Source organism: Cetorhinus maximus, chromosome 25 (assembly GCF_964194155.1).
Source record: "Cetorhinus maximus chromosome 25, sCetMax3.hap1.1, whole genome shotgun sequence".
In the NCBI taxonomy this organism is placed as follows: Eukaryota; Metazoa; Chordata; class Chondrichthyes; order Lamniformes; family Cetorhinidae; genus Cetorhinus; species Cetorhinus maximus.
In genome coordinates this window covers 11,404,163-11,428,592 of record NC_135903.1, presented here as the reverse complement: position 1 = coordinate 11,428,592, position 24,430 = coordinate 11,404,163, and the positions used below count along the sequence as shown (strand labels likewise).

General features: G+C 43.7%; 1 protein-coding gene across 3 annotated transcripts in view; it reads right to left on the bottom strand.

The window, feature by feature from the left end:
• The window catches only part of skap1 (src kinase associated phosphoprotein 1), a 338,408-nt gene that overhangs the window by 83,860 nt on the left and 230,118 nt on the right, over positions 1–24,430 (bottom strand). For all 3 annotated transcript variants that reach the window (XM_078529454.1, XM_078529453.1, XM_078529455.1), the window contains one exon: positions 16,627–16,815. In XM_078529454.1, coding sequence (XP_078385580.1) covers positions 16,627–16,815 — 189 coding nt within the window. The remainder of the gene's footprint in view (positions 1–16,626; positions 16,816–24,430) is intronic.

Here is a 24,430-nt window from a genome sequence, read left to right as displayed (position 1 = left end):
AGGTTGCAGGTTAAAGTTTAATGCACTGTTATCTTTCAGATGTTTCAGCATATGTGAATAAAATTCCTTGTTAAAACAGGATGACAGAGGGTGATAGAAATATATTAATTGTATATTATCACCATTGGCTTATCAGCAAACTCAGGGTTTAATTTTACCCAACTTCTTTTCTTTATGCTTTCTCCTTCCCTTTGCTATCCATTCCCTTTCTTCCTTGCAATCTCCTCTCTTCTTTCTTTGTAACTTTAGGGTCTTCACCGCTTCATATAACCCAAACACTCCAAACAGTGCTGACATTACTTGGAGTCAGATTTGGGGGGGTGGGATTTGGGGGGTTGGTGGTGGTGATGTAATGGTTTTGTCGCTGGAATGGTAATCCAGAGATCCCAGGGTGGATGACGGAATTTGAATTCAGTAAAAATATGCAATTAAAAGTCTACTGGTGACCATGAAACCATTGCTGACTGTCGTAAAAACCCATCTGTTCACTAATGTCTTTTAGGGAAGGAAATCTGCTGTCCTCACCTGGTCTGACCTACATGTGACTTCAGGTCCGGAGAAATGTGGTTGACTCTTAAACGCCCTCTGAAATGGCCGAGCAAGACACTCAGTTGTAACAAACTGCAAAAAAGTCAAGAAAAATGAATGAAACCGGATTGACCACCTGGCATCAACCTAGGCACCGGAAATGACAACGGCAAACCCAGCCCTGTCGACCCTGCAAAGCCCTCCTTACTAACATCTGGGGGCTGGCGCCAAAATTGGGAGAACTGTCTCAGAATAGTCAAGCAACTACCTGACAGTCATACTCACTGAATTATATCTTACAGATCATGTCCCAGACACGACCACCATCGCTGGGAATGTCCTGTCCCACCAGCAGGACAGGCCCAGCAGAGGAGGTGGCACAGTGGTATACAGTCAGGAGGGAGTTGCCCTGGGAGTCCTCAACATTGACTCTGGACCCCATGAAGTCTCATGGCATCAGATCAAACATGGGCAAGGAAACCGCCTGCTGATTACTATGCAGCTCCCCATTCCTTAGCTGATGACTCAGTGCTCCTCCATGTTCAACACCACTTGGGAGAAGCACTGAAGGTGGCAAGGAAACAAAATGTACTCTGGGTGGCAGACTTCAATGTCCATCAAGTGGGGCTCGGTAGCACCACCACAGAGCGAGCTGGCCGAGTTCTAAAGGACATAGCTGCTAGACTGGGTCTGCGGCAGGTAGTGAGGGAACCAAGAGGGAAAAGCACACTTGACCTCATCCTCACTAACCTGCCTGCCACAGATGCATCTGTCCTTGACAGGATCAGGAGGAGTGACCATCACACAGTCATGGTGGAGACGAAGTCTTCAAGTTGAGGATACCCTTCATCATGTTGTGTGGCACTACCACCGTGCTAAATGGGAAAGATTTCGAACAGATCTAGAATCTCAAGGCAGGGCATCCATGAGGCGCTGTGGGTCATCAGCAGCAGCAGAATTGTACTCAACCACAATCTGTAACCTCATGGCCCAGCATATTCCCCACTCTACCATTACCATCAAGCCAGGGGATCAACCCAGGTTCAATGAAGAGTGCAGGAGGGCATGCCAGGAGCAGCACCAGGCAAACCTAAAAATGAAGTGTCAACCTGGTGAAGCTATACCACAGGACTACTTGCGTGCCAAACAGCATAAACAGCAAGTGATAGACAGGACTAAGCGATCCCACAACCAACGGATCTAAGCTCTGCAGTCCTGCCACATCCAGTCGTGAATGGTGGTGGACAATTAAACAACTCACTGAAGGCTGCGGCTCCACAAATATCCCCATCCTCAAATGATGGAGGAGCCCAGCACATCAATGTAGCATTTGCTACAATCTTCAGCCAGAAATGCCGAGTGGATGATCCATCTCGGCCTCCTCCAGAGGTCTCCAGCATCACAGTTGCCAGTCCTCAGCCAATTCGATTCACTCCACATGATATCAAGAAACAGCTGAAGGCACTGTATACTGCAAAGGCTATGGGGCCCTGACAATATTCTGGCAACAGTATTGAAGACTTGTGCTCCAGAACTTGCTGCGCCCCTAGCCAAGCTGTTCCAGTATGGCTGCAACACTGGCATCTACCCGGCAATATGGGAAATTGCCCAGGTATGTCCTGTACACAAAAAGCAGAAAAAATCCAACCAGGCCAATTACCACCCTATCTGTCTACTCTCCATCATGAGTAAAGTGATGGAAGGGGCCATTAACCATGCTATCAAGCAGCACTTGCTTCACAATAACCTGCTCACTGACACTCAGTTTGAGCTCTGCTCGGGTCACTCAGCCCCCAACCTCATTACAGCCTTGATTCAAACATGGACAAAAGAGCTGAACTCCTGAGGTGAGAATGACTGACCTTGACATCAAGGCAGCATTTGACCGAGTGTGGCATCAAGGAGCCCTAGCAAAACTGGAGTCAATGGAATCAGGGGGGAAAACTCTCTGCTGGTTGGAGTCATATCCAGCACAAAGGAAGATGGTTGAGATTGTTGGAGGTCACTCACCTCAGTTCCAGGACATCACTGCAGGAGTTCCTCAGGGTAGTGTCCTAGGCCCAACCATTGCTGCTTCATCAATGACCTTCCTTCAATCTGAAGGTCAGAAGTGGGGATGTTTGCTAATGATTGCACAATGTTCAACACCATTCGTGACTCTTCAGATACTGAAACAGTCCATGTCTAAATGCAGCAAGATCTGGACAATATCAAGTTTGGGCTGACAAGTGGCAAGTGACCTTCTGAAGGTCATAAGGGATGGCCAGTAAATGCTGGCCTAGCCAATGATGCCCATGTCCTGTAAAACGAATATAAAACAGTAACACTCGCGCCACAGAAGTTCCAGATAATAACCATCTCCAAGAAGAGACAATCTAACCATCGCCCCTTGACATTCAATGGTTGAATCCCCCACTATCAACATCCTGGGGGTTACCATTGACCAGAAACTGAACTGGACTAGCCATATAAATGCTGGTGCTACAAGAGCAGGTCAGAGGCTAGGAATCCTGTGGCGAATAACTCACCTCCTGACTCCCCAAAGCCTGTCCACCAAGGCACAAGTCAGGAATGTGATGGAATACTCGCCACTTGCCTGAATGAGTGCAGCTCCAGCAATGCTCAAGAAGCTTGGCACAATCCAGGACAAAGCAGCCCGCTTAATTGGCATCTCAGCCACAAACATTCACTCCCTCCACCACCGACGAACAGTGGCAGCAGTGTGTACCATCTACAAGATGCACTGCAGAAATTCATCAAGGCTACTTAGACAGCACCAAACCCACGACCACTACCATCTAGAAGGGCAAGGGCAGCAGACACATGGGAACACTACCACTACCTGCAAGCTCCCCTCCAAGCCACTCACCATCCTGACTTGGAAATATATCGCCGTTCCTTCACTGTCGTTGGGTCAAAATCCTGGAACATCCTCCCTAACAGCACTGTGGGTGTACCTACACCTCACGGACTGCAGCGGTTCAAGAAAGCAGTTCAGCACTACCATCTCAAGGCCAATTAGGGACAGGCAATAAATGCTGGCCTAGCCAGCGATGCTATATCCCGTAAACGAAAAAAAAGCCAAGCTTCATCCTCGAGTGTGCACACCAAGCACTCACAGGCATGTTCCTCATGATTTTCAGTCCCTCAGTTTGAGCACAACATGCAGGCTGACACCCAATCGAAGCAGTACTGCAGTGCAGTAGTGGAGAAGCACTGCACTGTCAGGGAGTCAGTATTGAGGGAGTGCTGCACTGTCAGAGGGAGAGTCCCGAGGGGAGTGTTGCACTGCCAAAGGGAGAGTCCTGAGGGGAGTGCTGCACTGCCAGAGGTGCTGTTCTTTGAATGAGGGGTTAAACTCAGACCCAGCTGCCCTCTTGATCCCATCACTATTTTGAATTCCAGGGAGTTTCCCAGTGTTCTGACTAATATTTTTCCCTCAATCAACATCACAAAACAGATTGTCTGCTCATTAACACATTGCTAGGAGGTGGTTGTGCGCAAATTGGCTGTCATTTTTCCTACAGTACAACAGTGACTGTACTTCAAAAGTACTTTGTTGCATGTAAAACTGTTTGGAACGTCCTGAAGTCCTGAAAGATGCTATAGTATGCAAGTTTTTTCTTTTTTTAAAAAAACATTAATACTCCAAGATCATAAGAACATAAGACATAGGAGAAGTAGGCCATTCGGCCCATTGAGTCCGCTCTGCCATTCAATGAGATCATGGCTGATCTGATAATCCTCAACCCCACTTTCCTGCCTTTTCCCCATAACCCTCGATTCCCTTACTGATTAAAAATCTGTCTATCTCAGCCTTGAATATACTTAACGACCCAGCCTCTACAGCCCTCTGGGGTAAAGAATTCCACAGATTGACTACCCTCAGAGAGAAGAAACTCCTCCTCATCTCTGTCTTAAATGAGTGACACCCCTTACTCTGAGATTATGCCCTCTGGTCGTAGACTCTCCCACAAGGGGAAACAACCTCTCAGCATCTAGCCTGTTAAGCCCCCTAAGAATCTTGTATGCTTCAATAAGGTCGTCTCTCATTCTTCTGAACTTCAATGAGTACAGTCCCAACCTCCTCAACCTCTCCTCATAAGAAAATTCCTCCATACCCGGGATCAACCTAGTGAACTTACTCTGGGTTGCCTCCAATGCCACTATATCTTTCCCTAGATAAGGGGACCAAAATTGTTCACAGAATTCTAGCTGTGGTCTAACTAGGGCCTTGTATAGTTTTAGCAAGACTTCCCTATTTTTACACACCCTTGCCTTTGAAATAAAGGCCAAGATTCCATTTGCCTTCCCTATTATCTGCTGAACTTTTATGCTAGCGTTTTGTGATTCATGCACGAGGGCTACAGCTTTCTGTAGTCTTTCTCCATTTAAATAATATTCAGCTCCTCTATTCTTCCTGCCAAAGTGCATAACCTCACATTTTCCCACATTATATTCCATCTGCCAAGTTTTTGCCCACTCACTTAACCTGCCTATGTCTCTCTGTAGACTCTTTGTGTCTTCCTCACCACTTGCCTTCCCACCTATTTTTGTGTCATCGGCCAACTTGGCGATAGTACATTCACTCCCTCATCCAAGTCATTAATATATATTGTAAATAATTGTGGCCCTAGCACTGATCCCTGTGGCACTCCACTAGTTACAGGTTGCCATCCTGAAAATGCCCCCCTTATCCCAATTGTCTTCCATTAATTAGCCAATTCCCTATTCATGCTAATATACTACTCCCAACACCATGGGCTCTAATCTTAAGTAGCCTTATGTGTGGTACCTTATCGAACGCCTTTTGAAAATCCAAATATATTACATCTACTGGTTCTCCTTTATCTATCCTGCTTGTTAACCCCTGAAAGAATTCTAATAGATTTGTCAGGTATGATTTCCCCTTCTTGAAGACATGTTGACTCTGCTTGATTATATTATGCATTTTTAAATGCTCTGCTGTTACATCCTTTATAATAGACTCTAACATTTTCATAATGATAGATGTTAAGCTAACTGGCCTATAGTTACCTGTTTTTTGTCTCCTTCCCTTTTTGAATAAGAGTGTTACATTGGCAGTTTTCCAATCCTCTGAGACTTTTCCAGAATCTAAGGATTCTTGGAAGATTACTACCAGTGCATCCGCTATCTCTGTAGCTACTTCCTTTAATATCCTCAGACGCAACCCATCAGGCCCAGGGGAGTTACTGACCTTTAACCCCATTAGTTTCCCTCGTACTTTTTTTCTAGTGATAGTTATGTATTTATTTCCTCCCCCACTTTTGCCCCTTGATTTAGTATTTTTGGAATGCTGTTAGTGTCTTCTATCGTGAAGACTGATGCAAAGTATTTATTCAACTCCTCTGCCATTTCCTGGTTCCCCATTATTATTTCCCCAGCCTCATTCTCTAAGGGGCCTATGTTCACTTTGGCCTCTCTCTTCCTTTTTATATATTTAAAGAAGTTCTTACTGTCTGTTTTTATATTACTTGCTAGTTTACCCTCAAAAGTTTATTTTCTCCCTCTATTTTTTCTGGGCATCTTTTGTTGGTTTTTAAAACTTTCCCAATCCTCTGGTTTACCACTAATCTTTGCCACATTGTATGTTTTTTCTTTCAATTTGATACTATCCTTAGCTTCCTTGGTTAACCATGGTTGGTTTATCCCCTTCCTCACTAGGATATATCTTTGTTGTGAGTCATTAGCTATTTTCTTAAACGTCTGCCATTGTTCATCAACCATATTTTCTGCTCAACTTCTTTCCCAGTCCACTCCAGCCAATTCTGACCTCATTCTTTTGCAATTACCCTTATTTAAGTTTAGCACAGTTGCTTCTGACCCAAGTTTCTCGCTCTCAAAGTGAATACTAAATTCTACCATATTATGGTCACTGTTTCCAAGGGGATCATTTACTCAGATCATTTATTAAACCTGCCTCATTACACATTTCTAGATCCAAAATAGCCTGATCCTGGTTAGATCCACACCATTCTGTTCTAGGAAATTGCCCCAAATACACTATGAATTCTTGCTCGTGGCTCCCTCTGCCAGTTTGATCTCCCCAATCCACATGAAGGTTAAAGACGCCTATGATTAACGTACTGCCTTTTTTATATGCCCTCATTATCTCCTGATTTATTCTCTAGATCAGGTAAAGCATGGGTTTGCTGCAGCTTCAGAAATGGACTTGTGAATTTACTCAGTGTGACATTTCCATTGCCTACGTCAGACATCCTTCTGGTCTCTCTGAGCAAGACTTGCAATTCGTCCTAAATGATGAACTCAGACCTCATCCTGCATGGCAAGTGAATGAAGATTGTGCCAAACATAATCAAAGGAAAAAGAGAATCTTTCACCTCCTGGGTCTGGGCTGGGTTTACACCATGATCCTGGAGATGACCGGACATCACGCATTGACCAAACCAGATTTCCAGTCTCCCAAGAATTTTGTGGAAGGTTTGAACATGATTAAGCGGCAGGATACTCTGCAGACGATGCATTTCACTTCCAGCCTTTTTAGCTGGAGATGGGTTGTTAATGGGCAGGGTTACCTTTCAAGTGTGGGGACAATCAAGGAAAATAAATTTTCAAAAAGAACAGTTCCATTTTAATATAGTTTGGAATAATGCACCAGTGCTAAAGGCTAGTGGAGCAAGTCGGGAAAGTGATTGCATTTGAAAATAAAAACAAATTGTGCGGTTTTTATGTCTCCCAGGAGTGGAATTGCGCTCATGAACCAAATAATCTTCAAACTGCCACCTAAATCTTATTGCACCTGCAAAAAGTTTCCAGGCATCCCAGCTTTTGTCTCCATCGTTGGAGACTTGCCACTGGAAATTGAAGTGCTACACTTTGAAAATGTGGTCGACTGCAAACCTCTCCCTACTCAAACAATCCACCTGTAATTTACCACAACTAACATCTTGATTTACAAGAAGTATGTATATATCTATATGCAAAGGATGGGTGTGAGCGCTCAGGGGTGCACAGATTAATAGAAAAAAACTTTATATAGAGGGTGGTGAGAATGTGGAATTCACATTTTTGAAGCTTTTAAATGGCAATTAGGTAATAGTTTGAGAAGGGGGACATTAATGGCTCTGAGAAGCAAGAAAAGTGGAGAAAAATATTGGCACATACTTGGTGGAAAAAAGGAGAGAGAGAGAGAAAAGAAGAAACACAGATCTTTGGGGAGGGAGGCTGAAGGAAAGTTTCATGAGAAGGATGTTGAAAGAGAACTTTAAAGTTAAGCAGGAAGCCGAAGTTTGGGAGGTAGCTGGAGTGAAGGGTGTAATAGCTGAAGGAATAGGGACTGATGGTGCAAGGAAGAATGTGCATTTTATATAACATCTTCCTGTTTTATTATATTCATGGTAGTGAGGAGATGCAAGGAAGGTGGAATCCCATTCCATCATTGCATTGTATTTGAAACCAAATCCAGGCATTTAAAGGACTATTGATGATCCAGACACTATTACATAAAGTGAAGGCATGTTAATCACAGAAAGATACAGCATAGCAGTCTTTCAGCCCAAATACTGTGCTGATTCTTTGCAAGAGCTATCCAATTAGTCCCATTCCCTTGCTCTTTCCCAATAGCCCTGCATTTTTCCCTTTCCAGTATTTATCAGATTCCCTTTTAAAGTTACAATTGAATCTGCTTCCACCGCCCTTTGGAGCAGCGCTTCCCAGGTCACAACAACTCGCTGAGTACAATCCTTATCTTCACACCCCCTCTGTTTTTTTCCATTCACCGTATATCTGTGTCCACTGTTCACTGACCCTCCTCCTCCTCCTTATTTACTTTAACAAAAATCTTCATAGTTTTTGAAAAGCTCTATTAAATCTCCTCTCAATCTTCTCTCAGGAGAACAATCTCAGCTTCTCCAGTCTCTCCACACAACTGAAGTCCCTCACCCTGGTACCATTCTAGTAAATCTCCCCTGAAACTTTACCAAGGTCTGGGCATCCTTCCCAAAGTGCGGTGCCCAAAATTAGACACATTACTCCAGCTGAGGCCTAACCAGCATTTTATAAAGTTATACATTTTTTTTGTTTGTTTTTGTATGCCACTATTTATAAATTCAATGTCTAGATTTTAAACACATGCTCCTTCAACACTTTGACCACTATGTGGGCGGAATTATAACATTGCGGTAGGGTTTTTGCCGGGTTGCGCTGTTACTGGCAGACAAGCTTGGCCAAAAACCAGCGCAAAAGATCACAGAATTTCAAGTGCCAGTCGAGTGTAAATTGAGTTTCTGTAATCTTTTGTGCTAGTTTATATATAAAGTAATCGCGCTGGAAACTGGGCACACGCGCAGACTGTATTAATCGCCCTGCTGAGTTTCTGTTTATTGCGCCCTTTGCGATGATTGGAGGAGACTCGTCAAATTAACCCGGGTTTTAAAATGCAGAGACATTTTAGAAGCTTTTAAATATCAAAAAAAAGATTTACGAAGAAGCTGACTAGTGTACACCAGTGGGACTAGCAAATGGCTCTGTATAGTTTTCAAAGTCAATTTCAGTGATTTACAATCGGGTTACTCACAAGAGATGGACTGGACACTGATTTAAACTGTTTATTTTACTTGCAATAAACTCATTTTCAGCTGTGTTAATAAACCTGCACCAAGTCACCACTCTTAAAATACAAAGAGAATGTTTTAATGTAAGAGGGAAAAGAGAATTACATTCCAAACTGTTGGCTGATTGCGCTGGGTCACAGGCAATTTTACACGTGTGATTTGAGTCCTGTGCGGAAACCGGAACGAAACCTCCACTTCGGAAAAACCAGCGCAATTCACATTCGGATTGTCAACCGCAACCAAAGCGGAAACTCGGCCTCAGCACATTTATCTAATGCAGCCCAGTTCATGCTGACCAAGCTTGGAAATTGCTCTGAAAGAGAAGCCCCCCTCAGGATGAATCGGAATTGATCCAGACTCAGGCCTTGGGGTATTTTAACAGCAGCGCATCCCCTTGCTAAAAGGCGCTTTTCCAAATTTGCATCGGCTGACTAGCTGTGCGTAAAAATTTATTAGCAGTCAGATCAGAAAAAAATTGCCAGCGAACGCCAGCTAATTACTGGCAATGAAAAGCCACGGCTAAAAAGGACTGAATATGCAAATATACTACTTTCAATGTTGTTATGGTACCCAAAGGAATGCAAATTACAACAAACATTTCTGATTTAGCAATCCATTAAGTTTTCCACTCTATAAAGACACCTGATGTTGCTTTGCCCATTGAGGCATAAATGTCAATTTGTATTCACTTTTTTAATTTTAAGATTTTATGTACTTCTGATGGGAAAATTGGAAACTTTATTACCTGTGACATTTTATTGTTCCACCATGGAATAGTGCGGAACACTCTCCACCGAAAGTCATTAATAAAAGGAAGACTTGTACTTTAAAAAAAAATTTCTTTTAAGAGGAGAAAATAAAAGTGCTTCAAATTTGATTACACGTTTGCATAGGGAGTGAGTATGTCCCAGACAGTGAGGTGTATGGAATGTGAATAAAGATGGCTTTACTTCTCCCTCAGGTAGACTTTGTACAGATACGGCGAGGCACAGAGTGGACTTCATTCCGCCTGCTTTCTGGGTGTAGCCTCAGGCACCAGCTTGATGGTCAACATCGGGGACCATCGAGTTGTGCTCCAATTGGAAGCCTGAGAGTGGCTCCAATATTGGGTCAGGGCATTTTTGAGGCATCAAGGTAGCCCCCAAAAACAAGCTCAATGCCCCTTGTGCATCTTAACAAGTGGCTTAACGCCCATTTAAAACTTTTCCTCCTCATGTTCAAATTTTCCACAGCCTTGCCCGTTCCCTATGTCTGTAATCTCCAGCAACCTCTCAGCCCCCGAGATTTCTGTGCTTCTCCAATTCCAGCCTCTTGAGCATCCCCAATTCTCATCGCTCCACCATTGGCGGCCATGCTCTCAGCTGCTAAGGCCCTAAGCCTTGGAATTCCCATCCTAAAACTCTCTGCCTCTCTCTCCTCCTTTGAATGCTCCTCCGTTTGTTGAGACGGTGAAGCAAGCTTTTCATTTTCTAGGGTTATTTTAAGGTTTTGATCTAAAATGAGCTGGTCTGTTACATCTCCAATCCTTGAAGTTTACCCCCTTTGACCAAGCTTGTGGGCATCTGTTTACCATCACCTTGTGTGGCTCGGTGTCAAATTTTGTATGATACCACTCCTGTGATTGTTAATTCCCCTCTGAGAAATTGGGCTCTCTTGAGCTGGCTTTATTCTGCTCAGATTTGGAGTTGAGGAGCTCAGCAAACAGTTCCACACCACTCCCAAGGTCTGCTGTTGTCCTCTGGTCATCTCTCCACCACCACAAGAGAATGAGAAATAGAAGCAACAGGTGGCCATTTGGCCCCTTGAGCCAGTTCCACCATTCAATCAGATCATGGCTCCATGTCTACATCAACTCCACTTTTCCACCCTATTCCCATATCCCTTGATTCCCTATCATTCAAAAATCTATCAATCTCCGTCTTGAAAATAGTCATCAACTGAGAATCTATGCTTCTCTGATGTAGAGAATTCCAAAGATTTACAAATCGTTTGAGTGAAGCAGTTTCTCCTAATCTCAGTCCTAAATGGCCGACTGCTTATTCTGACACTATTTGGCCCAGATTTTTGCTCCTGAGACGGCTGTGCAGAGACGGGAGAATTCTCAGCACACTTTGGGCAACAGACTCCAAGTCTATCAAGATCCCGCTTCAGTAGAGGCTATGGATGATTTAAGTGGCTACCTGCCTGAAACACGCCCTGCCCCCATTCCTGCCCCTGCACTAATAGAAAATGCCATGTTTGGGGGCCAGACTTGCCGTTTCCGGGCAGTTCGGCTATTTTCTCCACGATGGAGTGTCTCTCCGTCATGATGAAAATCTGTACCTATGACTCCATGTTCTAGATTTCCCAGCCAGGGAAACATCCTCCCAGCATCTACTGTGGCAAAGAATTTTATAGGTTTCAATTGCCTCTCATTTTCCTAAACTCAGGCCCATTCTACTCGATCTCCACTCATAGGGGAGTCTTCTCATCCCAGAGTCAGGTAAACAATGGCAATTTTTTCAAGAGACTAAAATAGTATGATTCCAGGACACTTCCCAGTGCTTTTTTTTTAAGACCTCAACCTGTACAATTCAAACCACATGAACTGATGATTCATCTATTGATGGGACCTCACCATGTGCAAAAGGACACACAGTAACAATCAGGACATTTCAAGGTAATTCATGGCAAACGATGCAGTTCAAGAGCCAAGACAAGTTGCTAAATAAATGTAATTCCTTATCACTTATCTGAACAGTTTGAAACAGGGCAAGCTTCATAGGCAGCCTTCTGTATGAAGACTGCATTATTTGGAGAAAGAAAAAGTCCTCAGATCCAGTTCTTGATGGAAGTGAATTAGCAGGCAATAGCAAAATCTGATTTACCAGCTGACTGCATTCAGCCTGTCATACAGCATTTGAGGATTTAGCCAGAGGGCTTAATAATGCTGAACACCATGCATAAGGATCTAAGCAAAGGCTTAAAACCTTTATTTTAATCCTTTTTGTCGCATAAATCTATATTTATTTTTTCAACAAAGTGCCTCTTGGATTGCATTTAAAAAAAACCCTGTATCAGTCTCCAACGCTGCGTACTCACTCTTCAGTAGGTAATAAAGCAACAAACGAGTAACCCCAGGCCAATTCAATTAGACATTTTAGGAAAATTATTCAAAGTGAGAAAAAAAAACACAGCCCCTCCAAATGGCAAAGCTGTCGATGATCAGGATTTAGTGATGGGATTAAAAAAGAGGAAGCAGTTCAGGCCAGGGAACCTGTACCATTCACACAATCGAATGGAGATCAGGCTTGCTTGTTGCCTCTTCACTGTAGCACCAACATTGCTCGATGAAATTTCACCCCAGGATTAGTTATTGGAATGTAGGAGCAGGAGGAGGCCATTCAGCCCTTCAAGCCTAGTCCACCATTCAATTAAATCATGGCTGATCTCTATTAGAACTCCATCCATCTGCCTTGGTGCAGTAACCTTAATTCTTTGCCCACCAAAAGTCTATCAATCTCAGTTTTGAAAATTTCAACTGATATACCTCCAACTCTGCCCCTGCCACAGTCTCAACAGCTTCTTGGGGGAGACAGTTCCAGGTTTCCAGTACCATGTGTGTGAAGAAATGTATCCTGGTATTACTCCTGAGCAGCCTGGTTATAATCTTGAGGATCTGCTTCCTTGTTCAGGGCTCTCCCCTCGCCAAGGAAATAGTTTATCTCTACCTACCCTATCAAACCCTTTAATCATCTTAAAAACCTTGATGAGATAACCTCCTTAATTTCTATAGCCAAGGAAATACAAGCTTAGTCTCTGAAAACTATCTTCATAATTCAACCAATTTAGCCCTGGTACAGTTCTGATGAATCTATTCTGCACTCCCTCCAAGGCCAACATATCTTTCCTGAGATTCAGTGCCCAGAACTGAACACAGAGCTCTAAATGCAGGCTAACCAAAGCTTTATACCAGCTGATATCTGATATTTAAAACGGGAAATAGCCAGGCGGAGAAAATTTTTTTAAATGTAAACAGGGTCCCAATATATATGGAAGAATTGTGGGTCATCTGTGCTAATGCCCAACAGTGTGAGCAGCTACAAAACTCCACTCCCCTCTCTAATTTTGAAATGTATCCTCACTTCCTCATTTCCACTGTCCAGTCAAAGGAGTGTTTAACACCATCATGTAGCTCACTATTGGAAAGCAGAGCACAAATGGTTCATTGTTCACTGGCCACTTGATGTCTGACCTACATCAAAAAAAAGTACATTTTTGTTCCACACTAAGCCATATATGGAGATGCTAGGACAGACGACCAGAAGTTTGGCCAAAGAGGTAGGATTTATAGACTGTCTTAAAGAAGGAACAAGAGAGAGGTGGAGAGGGAGGGACTTCCAGAGCTTAGGAACGAGGCAGTTGTAGGCATGGCCACCAATGGCAGAGAGATGCAATGCTGGGAATGCACACGAGGTCAGAACTGGAGGAGTAGAGAAATCTCGGAGGGTTGTGGGGCTGGAGGTGGTTAGAGATAGGGATGGAATGCGGTCAAGGAGGGAATTAAACACAAGAATGAGGGCTTTTAAAATCAAGTTGATATTGAACCAATGTAGACTAGCAAGCAGAGGAGGCAATAAGTGAATGGGGCTCGGTGGGAGTTAGGATACAGAAATACAAAGTTTTGGAAAGAGAGCAGTTTCTTGGAGAAATTGCTGACCTGTAACATTACAGCATTTGAGTACGATATTACAAGCTCTAAAAATATTCTAAATTCTATACTATTCTAAAAATATTTGCAATCAAACATTGCTTATGAAAGTTTGCAGAAGGCTTGAACAATAGATATTGTGTTCGAGTGTTGTGGTGACTTGTCTGTTGTGTGCCTTTCCCCGATACACATTCTCTGCATCAAACCTGTCCCACCATTATTACACTGCTGGGATGTTGTAATAAAGCAGAGAATGCCATAAAATATTAATCATAACAAACATTACAAAAAAAATTAGATAAATCTAAAACGATCAAAGTGGGAGCCCATAAAATACAAGCAATGCACAACTCGAGTGCGAACTGAAGCTCATCTGCATATGCAAATCCATGCTAATTGACCTCATTTGGGATGCAAAATGTCCCTTATATATTCTCAGCAATACTCTTTCACAAAATGAACAACAGTATCTTCTTTAATTCATTAACTCTTTCACTGCGGAGGTTTGAGGAACTGTGGTCCATGGAATAGAAACGTTTCCATGTCTGCTCTCCACCTTTTCTTGTTGCCTGTATCACTTCCCTTCCACCCCTCAGTGTGCTGACTAGCGGCTAACGCTAATTTGAAGGTTCTGCCCTTGTTTGGACTCCTCCCACCAGAGGAAGTAGTTTCTCTCTATCTGACCTGTCAAATCCTTTAACCATCTTAAAAACCTCAATTAGCTCACCCCAAATCATCGATAATCAAGGGTAGACAAGCCTCATTTTCCTCTGGCCAATTTCTCAGTCAAGTCTATGACCTTTTGGGTAACACTTACATCTATATTCACTCTCTCTCCTTTAAGGTAGTACTCAAAACCTACCTATTGACCAGGATTTTGGTCACCTGTCTTAATTTCTCCTTCTGTATTTTGGTGTCAAATTTTGATTAATAATTCCCCTTTGAAGCATCTTGGAGCATTTTAATGTTAAAAGTGCTATATAAGTGCAAGTAGTTATTGTTGAAAAATTCTGTCTGACCTCTGAAAACAGTTTGGATTAGGACAGAGACTAATTAAGCACATTCCCCCTGTCTGCAATGTGTCAGAATAGTGGAATTCAAGTCTCTGTTTGGAACTCTGTTGCCTTTGCCAGATTGGCTGCCTTGTGCTGGCTGCTCATTGCTGATTAAAAACAGAGTCAGTTTCTGGTTGTGGATGGAATCGGTGCTTGAATTCCAAAGGTTTGCTTTGCCAGTTGACAAAAATTCTTCAAAAACCTTCGAAACCACAGTAAGGTCTGGATAAGGCATTGCACCAAGTGTGAAGAATGGCTGCAATGAGCTTCTGATTTTAAAATTAAGAGTTTTGGGCAGAGTGGGGCAGGGGCAGGGGCAGGGTGGTTACATTGAAAATTTGATAGAGGTTCAAAATCATGAATGGTTTTGATAGTTTCTCTTTATTTACCTTGTTTCCAGTGGCAGGAGGGTCAATAGCCAGAGGGACACAGATTTAAGATGATTGGGAAAAGAACCAGAGGCGACATAAGGAAACAATTTTTTACACAGCAAGTTGTTGTGATCTGGAATGTGCTGCCTGAAAGGGCGTTGGAGGCAGATTCAATAATAACTTGCAGAATGGAATTAGAAAAATCCTTGAAGGGGAAAAAGCAATGGAGTGGGATTAATTAGATAGTTCTTTCAAAGAGCCAGCAGAGGTATGATGGGCTGAAAGGCCTAATTCTATGCTGAATCATTCTACAAAGCCAATCATTACCAATCAATGGAAAAGAAAATCGAAGAGGGGAGAGGATGAGGAAATCAGGAGGAGGGGGAGATCAGGGGAGGGGTGGGAAATTGGAGGAGGGAAGGAATTGGGGGCAGGAGGAGATCAAAGGGGAGGGGTGATAAATCGGGAGGAGAGGGAATTTGAGGGGAGGGGAGATCAGGGAACAATGAGATTGGGGGTAGGGGAGATAGGGACAGAGGAGATCAAAGGGGAAGGAAATCGGAGGGGAGCAGGAGATCGGGGACCGGGGCGGGGGGGGGGGGGTGGAATCAGGGCACTGTGAGATCAGAGGTTGGGGAAAATGGGGGAAAAGTAGGTGACCATGGAGAGGGGTTGGGGGCCATTGATTTGCTATGAGCGTGATTTATGCTCTTGGCAAAGGCCAGTTTCACATCATTTTATACATATTGCAGAAAAATATGGAATTTGAAAATCAGATCTGTCCCATCTCAAAAAATATTTTGCGAGGGCTGGCGGGGTGGGGCTGGTGGGGGGTGGGGCTAGCTCTTGATGAAAGATCATTGACCTGAAATGTTAACTTTGTTTCTCACTTTACAAATGCTGCCTGGCCTCAGAATGCCCGGCAATTTCTACTTTCACTTTGAAGTGGTAGATATTTATTACATTCACGCCACATTACTACCAGCCTTTCTTAAACTAGACAATAATCTGCTTAAATTGGTGATCAAAAATCTATCTGTATAAAAACTTGAGATGTTTATGTGGCAATGTGCTGAACAGGTCTGACTCACCACAAACACCTGAGAGAGAGTTTGGATTGGGCACCACCCTTTTTTCTGGCATTTCTGTTCAAATTTAATCTGGATTGTTGGGATGAAAGTGTCAATTCTCTACTGGCTGTAAAGTGTCTTACATGAAATGGGCCAGTATCAGTCTGGTTCCAGTTGGATGCAAAAGCTTTTGATGTGGCACTAGATGCAAAATGTTTTCCACTATCAAGCTGTGACCTCCCTCCTCTGGAAAATCAGTGAGGGCTGATTTCCTGATATTTGAAGGCATGTGTACATCCACTGAAAGACTCAGTGTACCTGGTAGCTCTTCATAAATCTCATCATCTGGCTCCTGGCCAATATTGGCTGTCGGATAAGGTATTCTTGGATCTCCAGGTCCTGCATCTACATCATCGTATGTCTCCTCCTGCAGTGCTCCCACATTCCTCGCCTCTTCTTCCTCCTCCTCCTCCTCTTCCTCCACTGGTATGAAGTTGGAATTCATGTCTGTGAGGAAAAACAGTCACATTGCAAATTAATGAGAAGAGTATGTCACTATGCTGCACAGTTGTTTCAAATGTTCAGAGATTTTATGGGTAATCATAGAATTGTTATAGCACATAAGGAGGTCATTCAGCGCATTGTGCCTGTGCCAGTTCTCCAAATGAATAATCCACATAGTGCCATTCTCCAGCTTCTCCCCATAACCCTGCACATTTTTCCTTTTCAGATAATAATCCAATTCTCTCTTGAATGCCAACACACTGTCAGGTAGCACATTCCAGATCCTAACCTGTGTGAAAAGGTTTTTCATGTCATCATTGCTTCTTTTGCCATTATCTTAAATCTGCGCCCTCTCATTCTCGATCCTTTCACCAGTAGGAACACTTTTTCCCTATCCGCTTTGTTCAGGCCCCTTATGATTTTGAATATCTCTAACAAATCTCCTCTCAACCTTCTCTTCTCCAAGGGAAACAGTCCCAACTTCTCTAATCTATCCAAATAACTGAAGTTCCCCGCCCCTGGAAAATATGGGGAGCCAAGTATGAAGGGGCATGATCTTAAAATTTGAGTTAGTCCGTTCAGGAGTAAAATCAGGAAGCACTGTTCCACACAAAGGATAGTAGAAATCTGGAATTCTCTCCAAATTTAAGAAGCCTCTTAAAGGAAGGGTGAGATAGAGTGGCAGAGAGGTTTAAGCAGAGGATTTCAGACCCAGGCAGCTAAAAGCACAGCAACCAATGGTGGAGGGATTAAAATCAAAGACGCATTAAAGGCCATAATTGGAGAAGCGAAGGAATCTTGGAGGGTTATTGGGCTGAAGAAAGTTACATAGACAGGGAGGCCTGAGTAATGGAGGGATTTGAAAACAAGAACTAGAGTTTTAAAATTGAGATGAACTGGGAGCTAATGTAGGTCAGTGAGCACAGCTAGGAGTGAAATGGGAATTGGTGCGAGTTAGGTTACAAGCAGCAGGGTTTTGGATGAGCACAACTTTATGGAGGTTGGAAGGTGGGAAACAGATGTACCAAAGGCACGGATGAGGTTTTGTGTGCCAAATCCTCTCCATCAGGGATACAGCGGGATGCTCCCGATAATTAAGGAAACAGGGGAACCAGAGCATCTGTTTTATGCATCCTCTCACTGTCTGGACAGAAACATTTCCCAAGCAGCTTATCACAAGCCTATAGATCGGATCTTTGCTCAGTCACACTTTCCCAATTTGTATCTACAAAAAGCAGCGAGTGGTGCCTGTGGTAAGTCTGAGAAATATTTACAGTCAAGCTCAGGCTAATAACACTCCAAATGATTTTACAGCAATAAAACAGAAGCAAAAAATCAATATGTTTCTCAACAACATTGACACGAAACACCCCATAAATTTAATTTGTATCAATCTACGCTTGCTACTTTTGAGTCAGCTCTGAGTTTATTCCTTGACTTTACATGGATTCCGTTTTATTTAATTCAACAAAATCAATATCATAAAACGCTGTCTGATCAAAGTATTTCTGGACAAAGGGAGCGAGTGTTTGCAGTTTTCCTCTTCGTTCACCTCCCTCTCATAGGTGGTTATTGCAGATGGCAATTATCACACAGACAAGTTCATGTCCAAGTGTAGCTTTAAATTGCAGCAATGAAAATCACACTGGTCGTTAAATCAGAAATGTCAGTAATCAGCCGAGGCCCTGATCAGATTAGAGAAACAAGATCAAGACTGTTTCTAAGGCAGGTGTAGATGGGGATGGGCCAGGAGCAGGGAGTGATTCTATGCTGGAATCATTTTAATTAAAGGCTGTATTTGGCTCCTGATTCACTGCTGTTAAGTATTACCTGTATTACAGTGCGTGTTATTGTCTTCCCCTTTCTACAATTCTCTGAGATAATCTGCACTCCTCCAATTCTGGCCTCTTGTGCATCCCTGATTTAAATCACTTTACCATTGGTGGCCATACCTTCAGCTGCCTGGGGCCTAAGGTCTGGAATTCACTCCCTGAATTTCTCCACCTCTTTCCCCCCACCTTTCTTTCTTTAAGAATCTTTTTAAAACCCACCTCTTTGACCAAGCTTTTAAATCAGCTGTCCTAAACAGTATCTCCTTATGTGGCTCAGTGGCAAATTTTACTTGATAATAAAAGTCCTGTGAAGCACCCTGAGATGTTTTACAATATTAAAAATGCTATATAAATGCAAGTTGCTGTTATTATTTTACAGATTATTTGAAACAAAGAGAAGAAGATGTTTCTCTGACATTGACCCTCCACTCCAGCTCTAAACCCACCAATCGCCACCCACTGTTCCAGCTCTTGTACAGAAGTCTGCTGGCAACAAGTATCCAGCTCATTCAACAATCAAAGAATCTTACAGCACAGAAGGCGACCATTTGGCCCGTCTGTGCCAGTTCCTTGAAACAGCTATCCAATTAGTTCCATTCCCCCCTTGCTCTTTCCCCGTAGAACTGCAAACTTTTCCCCTCAAGCATTTATTCAATTCTCTCTTGAAAGTTAACACTGAATTTGCTTGCACGCCCTTTCAGGCATCGCATTCCAGACCATAATAACTCACTGTGTTAAAAAAAATTCTCATCTCCCCCCTGGATTTTTTGCAACCATCTCAAATTTGTGCCCTCTGGTTACTGACTCTCATACCAGTGGAAAGTTTCTCCTTATTTACTCTGTGAAAACCATTCATAATTTTGAGTAGCTCTATTAAATTTCCCCTTAACCTCTCTGCTCAAAGGAGAACAATTACAGCTTCTCTCGTCTCTTCTGATGACTTAACTTCCTCAGCCCTGGTGTCATTTTAGTGAATCTCTTCTGCACCCTCTCCAAGGCCTCCCTCCCAATGTGTACTGCCCTGAACTGGGCATAATTCTCCAGCTGGGGCTTAAGCAGTGATTTATAATTGCTTACTGTAACTTCCTTGCTTTTGTACTATGTCTCTATTTATAAAACCAAGGATTCTGAACGTGTTACTGGGGCCTAACGGCTGTAGAATGATCATCTCTAAGATTAAGTGTCTTCAAAGGAAAACATTGGGAAAAGAAAATGAACTACAGGCGTGATGGGGCGAGGCACTTCCACTAAAAATTGTTTTTAATTAGCAACAAACTTCAAACTTTTATTACTTTAATCAGTGGAACGAAATGTTTAATTAGAAAGTGAATTTTTCAGCACTGACTAATATTCAGCTCACTGGGGTTTTGAAGCAAAGATGGACTGTGCTCATTTAAAATTTAATTGAAAAGTAAATGTGATTTAAAATAAAAGTCAAATTACAATTTTTAAAAGAACCAGAGAATTTAGGTACGAGTGATTTAAAACATATTTAAGTACAGTAGACAGATGGAAGTGTTGTTGTTTATAAAAACAAGCTGGTTCTCTATGATGTGACTCTGGAACTGATTCCCTTTGTTGAGGTGAAGTACAGAGATTATGGGCAGTTGCTTTTTGATGTCTCGCTGGATTGGCGCCTGAATAGTTCCTCCCCTTAGGGGCAAGAGGTCTGATAACTGAGGTACTTCATAGCAGCTTTTTCCCATTCTAAGTTCATCTATCCATGTTCATAATGGAGGCTACCTGAGTAAACATGGCACACTGTAATTATGTGTTCGCATGAGTACAGACATTGAAGCATCACTCTTGGCAGGAGGGTGAAATCACAGTGTGACCAGTTTACACAGAAAATGCCCAATATAGATGTAGACAGGGGAACTTGGAATGAAAAAATTAAAAATTATGACAGACAGTGGTTAGAATGTGAAACTCGATACCACAGGGAGTGGTTGAGGTGAATAGTACAGATGCAGATAAGGAGAAGTGACATAGGGAGAAGGGAATAGCAGGATATTCTGATAGGATGAGATGAAAGATCGGAGGAAGTTCATGTGGAGTACAAACACGGCATAGTCAAGTTGGGCCAAATGGCCTGTTTCTGTGCTGCAATTTTTAAAAATTCATTCATCGGATGTGGGTGTCGCTGGCTAGGCCAGCATTTATTGCCCATTCCTAATTTCCCTTGAGAAGGTGGTGGTGAGTTGCCTTCTTGAACCGCTGCAGTCCATGTGGTGCAGGTACACCCACAGTGCTGTTAGGGAGGGAGTTCCAGGATTTTGATTCAGCGACAGTAAAGGAATGAGATATATTTCGAATTCAGGATGGTCAGTGGCTTGGAGGGGAACTTCCATGTGTCTGCTGCCCTTGTCCTTCTAGGTGGTAGTGGTTGTAGGTTTGGAAGGTGCTACCTAAGGAGGGTGAGTTCCTGCAGTGCATCTTGTAGATGGTACACACTGCTGCTACTGTGCGTCGGTGGTGGAGGGAGTGAATGTTTGTGGATGGGGTGCCAATAAAGCGGGCTGCATTGTCCTGGACGGTGTCGAGCTTCTTGATTGTTGTTGGAGCTGCACTCATCCAGGCAAGTGGGGAGTATTCCAACACACTCCTGACTTGTGTCTTAGAGATGGTAGACAGGCTTCAGGAGGCAGGAGGTGAGTTACTCACCATAGGGTTCTGACCCAGTGACAGTGAAGGAACGGTAATAAGTTTCCAAGTCAGGATTGCGAGTAGCTTGGAGGGGAACTTCCAGGTGGTGGTGCTCCTAGCCTCTGACCTGCTCTTGTAGCCATGGCTAGTCCAGTTCAGTTCCTGGTCAATGGTAACCCCCAGGATGTTGATAGTGGGGGATTCAGTGATGGTAATGCCGTTGGATGTCAAAGGCAGATGGTTAGATTCTCTCTTGGTGGAGACGGTCATTGCCTGGCACTGTGTGGCACGAATGTTACTTGTCAGCCCAAGCCTGGATATTGTCCAGGTCTTGCTGCATTTGGACATGGACTGCTCCAGTATCTGAGTCGCTGTGAATGGTGCTGAACATTCCCACTTCTGACCTTGCGATGGAAGGAAGGTCATTGATGAAGCAGCTGAAGATGGCTGGGCTGTGGACACTACCCTGAGGAACTCCTGCAGTGATGTCCTGGAGCTGAGATGACTGACCTCCAACAACCACAACCATCTTCCTTTATGCTTGGTATGACTCAACCAGTGGAGTTTTTCCCGATTCCCATTGACTCCAGTTTTGCTCGGGCTCCTTGATGCCACACTCGGTCAAATGCTGCCTTGATGTCACGGGCAGTCACTCTCACCTCATTCTATGTAACGCATGATTTTAAAAAGAGGGCTACACTGTCTGATTCAATTGTTTCTTGCCTCGGTCCACCTGATGACTTACTCCTTGGTATTAACTCCCCATGTGCTGTGCACCATGAGATTGATTAGTGTTTATTTTCTAAGAATGTTTAGTAAGTGTTGGAAGGACACTTGTCCTATTAATTAGACACTGTTGGGAGTAAAGATAGACTTGTCAAAAACTGTGGCATTGAAGTCACATACTCTAAGGCACATTCCTGCTCCAGCAGGAGCAAGCTAATATCTACACTAGAGTTACTGTACATCTGGGACAACATTCCCAGCAATAAACAAAGACTTGCATTTCTATAGTGCCTTTCAGGACCTCAGGGTGTCACAAATGTGCTTTACTGCCAAGAAAGACACTATTGCAAATGGAAAATGGCAGCCAATTTGCACACAGCAAGGTCCCACAAATAGCAATGTGATAGTGACCAGGTAATCTGTTTTTTTATTGTTGATTGAAGGATAAATATTGCCCAGAACTCACTGCTCTTCTTTGAAATAGCGCTGTTGAGTTATGTCCACCAGAGGGCACATAGGGCCTCAGTTTAACGTCTCGTCTGAAAGACAACACCTCCAGTAATTTAACACTCCCTCGATATTGGCACAGGCAGTATCAGTCTGGAATTGTGCTCAAGTCTTCAAATAGGTCTTCTGGCGCAGAGGCTACCTACAAAGCCACAGCTGCTACTTAATGAGTGGGAAAGTCCATGTCAGGTTGGGCAAGTTTGTGTGGGGTGTCAATGCTGGTGTTTTTCTCTGACCTGGTATAGCCCCAGCACACCACGCCACCAACACTGCCCCCCAGCCCCTCACCCCACCACTGGTGGCCATGTCTTAACTGCCAAGTTCTGGAACTCCCTCCCTAAACCTCTCTGTCTCTACCTCCTCCTCATCTGTCAGACTCTCCTCAGAAGACAAATCTGACCAACGCCACTTAATCTTTCCTTCTTTGACTTGACATCTGTATTCCCTCCCACCACGGAGGTGCAGTGGGATGTTTCTCTATGTTGAAAGAGTTAAGCAAATACAAGCTGTTGTTTTGTCCAGTGTTTATAGGTCGTTGCAGTTTCGTGAAGTACAAACAGCAGCTCTGGTGCTCCTTTGATAAATAATCACATGATAAGCTCAGGAGAAAGGTTAGTGCGTGGGAGTTAGAGGATAAACATGGAAGTTGAATGGATAGCAAATTGGCAAAGATGGTTAGGATGAAAGGATAGTTACTCAGACTGCTAGAAGGTAGCAAGTGGTGTTCCACAAGGATCAGTCTGAGGACCACTGTCATTAGTCACTTACACTATTGTAACTCAAAATCAAACTATGCAGATGGTAGCAAACTCGGGTGGGAATGGGGGGGGGGGGAGGTGTGGATAACACGGAGGAAGATGCACTTTGATAGGAAATACAGAAACATCACCTAATCCTTAGAAAAGGAGAAACTGAAACGTTAAATCCCGATGGGCTCAGGGATAATTGGCTTTAAGTGACACATTAATGAGCCTAATTGATATTGCACCAATGGTAAGGATACTCCCATCAGAGCCTTTCCACCCAAAAGTAAATTAGGGACAGTTTTCCCATGCTGGGAATCAGACACGGGGATTCCCACCAACTTCTCCCAGCCACCGCACCTCCCCCCTGCAATTCATATACACTAGGGTTGCCAAACCTCCCGGAACAGCCAGGAGTCTACGGGCAGTGGCACCAATCTCCTGGTGGCTAAAGAAATCAATCATGGAGATTGGGACGTGCCTGCTTCTTTGTTTGCCTGTATCCATCCTGTGCATGTCTGCTAAGATGTCATCATGTTCCACAACATCAGCAGCGCAGGGGGTGGGGTGGGGGGGGGGGAGGGGGCCCGCGGGGGGTGTGGTAAGCAGGGAGAGGGCAGGGGGGGTAGGACGGCAAAGGAAGCAAGGAAGCAGAGTGAAGGGTGCAGGGAAGCGGGCATTCCTTTGGCCTGCGGCATCTTTAATGCCAGGAGCTGACACTGCATGTGTGGGGCCTGAGCCCTCAGTCCTTTGCTTGCGATGGCAACAATCACAGCCATTTTTAAAGAGGTTGATGGAGGCTGCTCAGGAAAAGGTAATCAGGTACTATTTTTCAAAAGTAGATTTTTGATGGGGCCAAAGGGAGGCTCAACACCAGCCTGTTTGCATCCCCTCCTCCAAAATACACTCCCCAAACATTCATGCTCTCCTTAAAAAGTTGTTGTTGTGCAGCCCAATTTCTTCAATGCGATGTTTCTTTTAATACTTTTGCATGGCTGCTCACACTCTGTATTTAACATGGAACAAGGCCTATGCAATACCTTCCGCTACAGTGCAGCCACACATGGGAACATTACTGCCAAGAAGCCCTCCCAGTTGGCTGGCTTGGTGTAAGAGTTGACCATCTGAAACTAAGTGGATTATAGTGGAGTGCCCGTTTGGTGG